We start from the raw sequence: 9,960 nt of genomic DNA, 5'->3' as shown, positions 1-9,960 counted from the left end.
AGTCCTGTGGCCACTGCTGAGTTTCCCAAATTTGCTGGCATATTGAGTGCAGCACTTTCACAGCATCATCTTTCAGGATTTGAAATAGCTCAACTGGAATTCCATCACCTCCACTAGCTTTGTTCGTAGTGATGCTTTCTAAGGCCCACTTGACTTCACATTCCAGGATGTCTGGCTCTAGGTGAGTGATCACACCATCGTGATTATCTGGGTCATGAAGATTTTTTTTGTATAGTTAGCATTATCAGATTACAGTTGTGGGGAGCCTGATCAGAAAAATCCCAATTGATTTGCTTTTTCATTTCTTAGAAGCAATTTTAGTCGCTTCCTTTAGCCCTAGGTTATAGTCAATTGGTCTTTAAAGTTTCAAAACTTTATGGAATTCTTAAGATACCATTGTTTTCACTGTATCTAAACTTCAAGAAAGTCTTTGGCATTTTTTTAACCTGGAGCAGTTGCCTCTACCCCATTTGCACTTGAAAATCATGAAAGGCAGTATATTTTCAGCATATGAGTTTAACAATCTCTTAGATTAACAATGTTATTAGCAGGCTTGGATTCTGACATTTTCTAAACAAGTTGTATTTGCCCTGAGACGTTTCCAGAGTCTTAAGACTGTCGTCCCATGAAGCTGGTGGCATGACTGAGTGCATCTATGATAATAGCATCCTCTCTAACGCTCTCTCCACCATCAGAGAAAGGAGGGAGCACTGTTGGCTCTGTGGCCTTTACCTTATGGACACATTAGTGGCCGTAGATCTTGATCCTAGACTTCGAGAGGATGCTTCTGCTCTAGTCACCCGTACTTAGATGAGTTACTCATAGAGCTCTCCCCACTAAGGACTACCTGGACATCTAAGCACTGAAAGATATGCCAAAGATAATTGCATGAATAAAGACACTAGATGAAGAAAGCCCATGTGTCTTTCAAGTCCTCACAGTGTGGTCCTCAGCCTCTTCTCAAAATCCAGAGCAAAGGCAGATGCATATGTTGGTGGCAGGTGGAGCCAAACTCTGTATGACCTTTAAGATAATATGTTACATTCCAATTTCATATCTCTTTTTGGCAATCACAAAAGAAAACTGGTGAGTCTGGGTATTTTAAAACTAGTTAAAAAGCACTTGGCTGGCTTTTTCAGGAATTTGGGGACATTGATTTCAACACTGGTAGCTACACAGGGTCCCCATCCCAGCATCCTAAGGTGCAGCTGATCTATTCAATCTGAGGGTGGATGGTGGGTGACTCAGGGCCGTGGCCTAGGAGTTAGTGTGTGAGAAACCAGAGCAGAGAGCTTGTGTTAGAAGGTAGGAAACAGTGAAGAGCTGCGCTGGTAGAGTTTGTCTGAGGACGGCTGAGAGACACTGCCAGCCAGGGCTGAAGGCCTGGTTTCAGGGGTGTGGAGGAGCCACCGCTGAAAGGGTTGTTCTCGGGTCGTGGTGTGAAGGGAGCTGTGCTCATCAGCAGTGTCTGCAGGGCATCGTGTGTGCCACTTGGTCCTGTGCAAAGGCCAGCCTCTGGTTAATGCCCACAGCAGGCAAGGAGCAGGCTGATGCACTCCAGGTCCTGCTTCCGGTTTGCACCGCAGGTTCCTCCCCTGGGAAGCATTGTCGACAGGGAGCCACTGTGACTTGAAGTGAAGGACTTGTGATTTGTAGACATCTGGGAAGACCTCACAATTTGAGGTGCTGTGACCACTAAGCCTGTACTGAGACACAAGCAGAAGTCACAGCTTATTGTTTATGTTTGATGTTTCGTTGTTCTTGATTCTTAAACTGTCCCCTCCCGACCACCACATCTCTGTAACCCTGCCCTGGTCACATAGAGGGGGTGTTTGGACTTCTCCGGACATGTAGAGTAACCAAAGGCCTCAGACCCTTTTCCAAGTGACTGCCCTGCAGTGACACAGCCAGCTGGTCACTGAGAAGGACTAAAACTTGACTTTCCCATTCCCTAACCTAATGCTTTTTTCTGTTACTTTTTTCTGTTTCCACAGCTCCTTCTACCAATTCGTTTGAAGTGCAATGGATGCTTAATTTACACTTCCATTCCTATTTGCTTGCATTTGACTAGGTAAAAGGTGAACCTTCCAGCAAAACACTTCTTTCCTTTTACTCTCATGAAGAAATAGCTGTGGCTGAGTTCATGGAGAAGGCTAGGTACCTGGTTATCAACTCATGAGTTTATTACCTACCAACATAGGAAACAAATTGAATAATTAAACTCTATTTGAAAAGGAAGAAGCGAAAATGACATTGAACTAAAAATGGGACTTGGAATAGATTTATACTAAAATGTTACAGATAAATCACACCAGCTTTCTGGTGCTCCGTAGCCCAAGGTAGCTCTAGCGTGGCTTTCCACCAAGAAGACTACAACTGCTTAGTTCCAAACCCATCTTCAGATCAGCAGGGCCTTCTAAGAGGTGACACAGTCCCCACATCCAGCACTTGACCAAGATTGGGTTGCATTTTGCCTTCCTGCTCTGACCCCCTCCTCAGTCTTCCCATCCATCTAAATTAGGAATAACTCAGTGCCTGGGTTTGTTTGTTTTGAATGTCAGCCTCAGGCAGGGCTTATGCTATTTTTTTAGGCATAGATTAATTTAGGACTTTTGCCTAAACAAGTTGTTTATAGCACATGCAGCCTCCATTCCATCCACAGCTGTGGTGCAGTCTGTAGGCCAGGACTATTCCTTAGTCTCAGAATCATCATACACATGGAGACCTGGCCTTGCCATTCTACAAAGGTGATGCAGTGACGGCAGCATTGAGCTCAGTGTCCCCACATGTAGGTTTGTGTGCCTGACACACAGTGAGGCTAAACACTCCCAGTGTCAGCGTGTGAAGCAGAGAGATGTTTATTGCAGGGCCAGGCAAGGAGAATGGGTGGCCCATGCCCATACCCAAACTCCCTGGAGGGTTTCAGCAAAGCATTTAAAAAAAATAAATAAAGAACCACCACACCTTTTTTTAGTTTTTCAGCAGAGCATTTTTAAAGACCAAGTGAGGGACTGGTGTCCCCAGGTATGTGATCAGCTCGTGCATAGTTCTCTTGACTGCTTGATGGTGATCAACCCTTAGGCGCCAGGTGGCCTGGTGGCTGTGCGCTCTTGATCATCAAGTAGTTCATTTCTTCCCAAGTGCTAGTACAAAAGAACTCGCCTGCTGATGCAGGAGACACAAGACATGTGGGTTCGATCCCTAGGTCAAAAAGATCCCCTGGGAAAGGCAACCCACTCCAGTATTCTTGCCTGGAGAATCCCATGGACAAAGGAGCCTGTTGGGCTACAGTACATGGGGTCGCAAAGAGTCCAGCATGACTGAAGCAACTAAGCATGCATGCATGGTGGTGGTTTTTTAGCATCTGAAAAACTCAGGCATGAGCTACTATTATCTGGGTACTTCTGAGAGCATGTGGGAGCCGGGTCTGTCCTGAAAAGGCCTCACTCGGTTACATCAGCAGTGAGTCCTGCTCGGTTACATCAGTTGTGAGATCCCAGGTCCTGTCCACATTCCAGCACCACCAACCTATCAGGAAGTTCTGTTCAAGATACCTCCCCAGCCAGTCCATCAGTATGAATTCATTTATAAGCATATTTTTCAACTGCCAATTAGGATGATTAAAGGCCAGTAACATGAGCTATTAACTGATTATAGAACATTTTTATTAGCCTGCCTTTCCTCTGGTTTAGACCATGAGAACAGAGGAATAAAAGTTTCAGCAGTAGGTGAAGAGGCTGATTTTGGAACATGGAGCACCATGGAGGAGGGCAGGGCCTCAGAGTTAAGAGACAGTCCTGGGCTCCTGGGGATGAGAGAAGTGAGGGAGTGGAGGGCAGGAGTGGTTGTGGGGATGGGTTTCAGAAAATTGGGAGGGAAAGTCAAGAAAGAGGAAAAGTGTCTTAGTGCTGTAATAAATTACCATAGATGGGGTTGCTTAAACCACAAATATTTATTTCTCACAATTTCAGAGGCTGGAAAGTCCAAAATTAAGTCAGCAACAGATACAGTATCTGATGAAAGCCTCCATTTGCTGCTTCATAAACAGCCATCTTCCTGCTGTGTCCTCATGGCAGAGAGGGCCAGTTGGCTCTCTTGACTGTTTTGGGGTGGGGTTTTTTTTTTTGCAATTTTTTTAAGCCAACTTAGATTTATTTATTTATTTTTATTAAATGTTTTATTTTGTATTGGAGTATAGCTGATGAACTGTGTTGTGATAGTTTCAGGTGGACAGCAAAGGGACTCAGCCATACATTCACATGTATCCATTCTCCCTCAAACTCCTCTCCCATCCAGGCTGCCACATAACATTGAGCAGAGTTCCCTAGAGAATGAACTTATGATTTCTGGGGGAAAAGATGGGGAGGAGGGACAGTTAGGAAGTTTGGGATGAACAGGTACATACTGCTATATTTAAAATGAATAACCAAGGACCTACTGGCTCCTCGTCTTGTAAAAGCACTAATCACCTTCACGAGAGCTCCACCCTCTTGACCTAATCACATCCCAAAGGCCCACCTCTAAGCACCATCACACTGGGAGCTAGGATTTCAAGATACAAACTTGGGGAGGACAGACACATGAAGCTCAGAATTAAGAGAGAGCTCAAGAGATAAAGCTTGATCTACTTTACAAGTTTTCCCTGGGCCAGAGGGCTGTCATACATCATTGAAAATCAAGAGTGACATCTTATGAACGGGCAAGATTCAGGGTATTCAGTGCAATAAAAGTCACAGGGCACTTTTCACTGTAACACTTTCCTGAGAAGTTAATCTACCTTTTTTGTTGTTGTTCAGTCATGTCTGACTGTTTGCAACCCCATCAACTACAGCACGCCAGGCTTCCTTGTCCTTCGCTATCTCTCGGAGTTTGCTCAAACTCATGTCCATTGAGTTGATGATGTCATCCAACCATCTCATCCTTTGTGGCCCCCTTCCTCTTTTGCCCTCAGTCTTTCCCAGCATCGAGGTATTTTCCAGTGAGTCAGCTCTTCGCATCAGGTAGCCGAAGTATTGGAGCCTCAGCATCAGTCCTTCCAATGAATCTACCTTTTGCTAGTTAAAAATCTCAAGAACACAACATACCAATTAAGTTGGAGCCAATGCTCTATTTCCAATAAGAGTGGATCCTGGATGACGAGACTGCATCCACACAGACTTGCCGAAAGAACTCGCAGCCCCCAATTAAAATGACAGAAACAAAGTAAATCAAATGACTGTGGAGGCCCAGAGCACCTGCTAACACTGTACCTATAAAGATCACGCAGCTCTTATTAATTTTAAATTTAAGATTTCACAAGTTCCTAATTTAGTTTTCTTCTTGAAGAAATGCTGTCTGGATGTCAGAAGAGGCTCTGGACCTTCTATCTTGAAATTCTATCCTGCAAGAGGATGTTACTTGTTTATGCGATTCTGACTCCAGTTTATTTTTGACAGTGCTACATGTAGTATCAACATAAGGGACCACTGTGAAGAATGTCTTAATTTAATTTTATTTCATGTGTTAATTCTGTAATTGCTTCCTAACCACACAGCTCAGCAGAGTGAGGGGCGTGAAAAACTTGCTCGGGGCGCTGGCAGGGAAGGGCATTTTGTAAGCGTTTTTAGATATTGATGGGTGTACCCGGAGCATTATATGTGCTTGGGTTATTTAAGACTGTGCAATTACAAAGTAATTAGGGTAATCATTAAAGGTTTTAGATCTATGACAACTGCAGAAATCATAAATGAGATATTATGAGATTATAAATGGGATATTATGAGATTAAGAAATGATTGCACGATTATGTGAAATATTTTCCTTCTTAAATTCATCAATATATCAAAAGAAGTATCTGGCAGGGTTTGCAGCCCAGTGGCTTCTCCTTGATTATTTTGTGCTTCAGGATAATGGTACCTAAACCTTTCCTCGGGTACTTTCCCATTATTGGGAATGAGGTTGGGATGAGGAGGCTGGCAAGGAGAGGCCATGAAAAAACTGCTAGTGAGAAGAAAAATGAAATGGTGTTGAACCAGTGAGAGAGAGGCTGGGGGTGAGAAGCATTGCATTGTATTTGAGAGAGCCTGAGCTCTGCGGTCCGATAAACCGCAGATTGTGGGCTCAGCTCCGCCACCTGCCCTGCGTTAAGGCACTTACACTGTCTGAGGACCAGTTTCCACCTGTGAGCTGCTGAGGCTAACCTCCAGCGCCCACTCGTAATTACAACACGGCGGGAATAGTTAGCAAAGTGTTGTCATCCACAGGGCCCTGCGTCGAGCCTGCGGTGCGCTGTTTCCCTCCTCCCACCCCTGCGCCCTGCAGAGTTGTCAAGAGAGAGTGCTTTGACTTGCCCTCCCCAACCTGCCTGGCTCTGGGGAGCTCTGGCCGGCACAGGACAACAGTAGGGGATGGTGAGGGCTCAGGTTCCTGGGGAAGCAGAACAACAGGGCAGGGGGGCTTTTCCAGGAAGAGCTGGCAGGAGGCAGCGCTGACTCTCCCAGTGTACGTGGGGGATGGAAACAGTAAAATCCTTAACAATAATTATTTTTTTTTAAAGTGTCTACACAGCGCCAGGCAAGAACTGCTGCTCCGGGTTCAGACTATTTTAGGTTGTTTTTCATTAAACGAAAATATTCCTTCCAGACCTGGTGTACCTTTGCCCACAGATAGTGGGTCATTTTGAATGTTGCTGGTCTAGAACATTCTAGGAAAAGGGACAGCAGTTGCTTCCCAGGTCGTTTGCCTTAGTTCTAAAATAGGCTGGTTTGCAGAGGAAAACAATGGTCATTTATGTCATTTCTTCCAGAACATAATTGCTGAGCATGAGATTCGTAACATCTCCTGTGCTGCCCAGGACCCGGAAGACCTCTCGACGTTCGCTTATATCACTAAGGACTTGAAGTCCAATCACCACTACTGTCACGTGTTCACGGCCTTTGATGTGGTGAGTACCCATCCTCTTTAGACTGACTCAAGATTTCTGTGAATGTACCTGGAATTTATTGAAAGCAGTGTAGATGCTTGGTTTGTTTGAGTTTTTTTTTTTTTGCTGTACTGGGTCTTCGTTGCTACACGTGGGCTTTCTCAAGTTGTGGCGCACAGGGGGCTGCCCTCTGTTGAGCTTCTTACTGCAGTGGCTTCTCTTGCTGTACAGAACATGGGTGTTAGGTGCAGGCTTCAGTGGTTGTGGCATATAACACAGGCTTGGTTACTCCTCAACATGTGGGATCTTCCTGGCTCCGAGATCAAACCTGTGTCCCTTGCACTGGGAGGCAGATTCTTAACAACTGGACCACCAGGAAGTCCAAATGCTTGGTTTTTGTTTGTTTGTTTGTTTTACCAAATATTAAGGTATTTGTGGTATAAGATATTTTGCAGACTTCAGCTTTTCTGAGCTTTTTCTGTATTTTCACTCATCCATTAAATTTCAAACTCCATTTCTATTCAGTATCTGAACTGCCATTGATCAACTACTAACTTCACTTTTTAAATTTAATGAATTCCTTTCTTTCTCTGGTACCAAAATACAGTAAATGTCTTTCAGCTTTTGTTCCTTCACTATATCTGTTGGTTTCTTGGGGAGCCATTTCTAAATAGTAGGACATAGTAATCTAGGTTTGTTTGGAAGAAATATAAATTTTAGTGCCTCATACAATACTTATGGTTTTCTATATTGAATAGTAATTAAATTAGACATCTACAAATAGTAATTGGGAACGGTGAGGTTTGGTCTATTTAACTATGACCCGTATTCAGAAATTAGTCTTGTAATGATGTCCTTATGGTGTTATACCACCTATAATCCTGTTTGTCATTGTCTTAAAACTAACCCATATGCAATATTCGTTTTTCTCTTTCTGACTTATTTTGTACGACAGACTCTAGGTCCATTCACGTCACTACAAATGACCCAATTTCATTTCTTTTTATCGCTAACATTCCATTGTATACATATACTACATCTTCTTTATCCATTCATCTGTCAATAAACATCTAGGCTGCTTCTATGTCATAGCTATTGTAAATAGTGCTGCAGTGATCATTGAGTTACATGTGTCTTTTTGAATTATGGTTTTCTCAGGATATATGCCCAAGAGTGGGATTGCTAGGTCATATGGTAGTTCTAGAACCTCCAACCTGTTCTCCATAGTGGCTGTATCAATTTACATTCCCACCAACAGTGCAAGAGGGTTCCCTTTTCTCCACACCCTCTCCAGCATCTATTGTTTGTAGATTTCTTGAGAGTGGCCATTTTAATTGGTGTGGGGTGATATGTCATTGTACTTTTGATTTGCATTTCTCTGATAATGAGTGATGTTGAGTGTATTTTCATTTGTTAGCTATCTGTATGTCTTCTTTGGGGAAATGTCTCTATATCTTCTGCCTATTTTTTGATTGGGTTTGTATTTTTTTGATATTGAGCTGCATGAGCTGCTTGTATATTTTGGAGAGTCTTTTTCAGATACAGGTGGTCGGTGTTAACAGTTAAGGACTGCAAAGCCAAGCCCTTACAGTATCCCTGGATGCATTTGTTCCCATGGGATCGAAATTGTTGATTAAAGCCATGTCCGCATTAGGTTTCTGGTGCCTTTAGACATAACTTGCCATTCTTATGAGATGCAGTTGTTTCTTTAAACAACAGAATTTATCTTTCTATCCCCATACCTTTTGGTTTTCCTGATACACCCTTCTCTGGGAGAGTTGCCTTGGTGTCATAGAAAGGACAAGCTGCTCAGAGTTCACATTCCAACTCGCTGCCTGCTCCCTGATGTTAGATGAGGAGCAGGACTTGGAGTCCCGATTTCCTTTGTCTACAGAACAGGTGCAGGGATGTGTCCCTCACAGGTTTTCATTGGGACTGAAATGAAGGAACGTATGTAGAGGCTCATGAACAATGTGTCATGGTCAGCACCACCTCTGTCTCTCTCCTTCCCTTCTGACCTCACAATTCACTCTGGCCTTTTCCTGCTAAAAGACATAAGGTAGATTTTTCAGAAGTATATTTATAGTCCCACGTTTTCCCACTGCCCTTGCAAAAGAACTGAAAAAAACTAGAATAAATAAACAGAAGCAGTAGAAAGCAAGCATAGACTCTGTAGGCCTTCTCTTGGTCTATTGCTTCTATATAGTGTTTTCATTGAGTGTCAGCATTAATATTCCAGTATTGTCAGGATGAATTCCAGCCTTCCCTTGGGAATTGCAGTGTTTCTTTCTAAATTGGTTTTAGAGTAATATATAATTTGCCTCCATAAGAGTATCTAAAACAGTGTTCTCTATTCAAACTAAAAATGATACCCATGGGCCATCTGGCCCCTTAAGTTTTTCAGCTGGTGTATATGTGACGCCAGAATTCTGAGGCGAAATATAGGGGAAAAATAGTCAACTGTTTGGTTTTAAGACCAACACAATGTCCCTGGTACATTTTGAAAACATGTGGAGAATTGCTTCACCTTTTATCTTTTCATCCAGATGTTTGATTTAATGTAGACATTCACTAGCTTAGGAGTCTGGTATCAGCTCCAAAGGATTTTCATCTTACGCCATGAATCCACCATTTTAATTCTCTCTAGGTGAACAGTTTGTCTAACTTCAAAAACAGTCACAAAGGCCACCAGTCCTGACCTGGGCCTTTGAGCAATTTTGAGATGCACCAAGCTTTGTTTGCACTGAAGAAAAAAAAAAAAAGCCTCTTTGAGCATGGATTTCGTGTCTTTATGTAGGGCAGTTCAATATTCAGCCCATTCTTGAAGCATTAACATTCTTTTGATATGAATCAGTCCCCCAGGCTGCCCAAATGGCAAAAGAATACCTCCAGTATCCATTTAGTCTTTCAGCTGATGTGTTTTGAGTATATATTTGCTTACTTTTTATTGGAGTATAATTCCTTTACAGTGTTGTGTTCCTGCTGTACAGCAGCATGGAGCAGCTATGTGTGTATATATATCCCCTCCCTCTCAGATCTCCCTCCCACCCCCACCCCCA

General features: G+C 43.2%; 1 protein-coding gene across 7 annotated transcripts in view; it reads left to right on the top strand.

The window, feature by feature from the left end:
- ANKS1B (ankyrin repeat and sterile alpha motif domain containing 1B) overlaps nt 1-9,960 on the top strand; it is a 1,164,394-nt gene that overhangs the window by 1,116,725 nt on the left and 37,709 nt on the right. For all 7 annotated transcript variants that reach the window (XM_010831587.1, XM_010831586.1, XM_010831585.1 and 4 more), the window contains one exon: nt 6,785-6,922. In XM_010831587.1, coding sequence (XP_010829889.1) covers nt 6,785-6,922 — 138 coding nt within the window. The remainder of the gene's footprint in view (nt 1-6,784; nt 6,923-9,960) is intronic.

The sequence above is a fragment of the Bison bison genome, unplaced genomic scaffold (genome assembly GCF_000754665.1).
Source record: "Bison bison bison isolate TAMUID 2011002044 unplaced genomic scaffold, Bison_UMD1.0 scf7180017864529, whole genome shotgun sequence".
Classification (NCBI taxonomy): Eukaryota; Metazoa; Chordata; class Mammalia; order Artiodactyla; family Bovidae; genus Bison; species Bison bison.
Note: the sequence above shows the minus strand (reverse complement) of the source record. Positions and strands in the feature narration are given on the sequence as shown.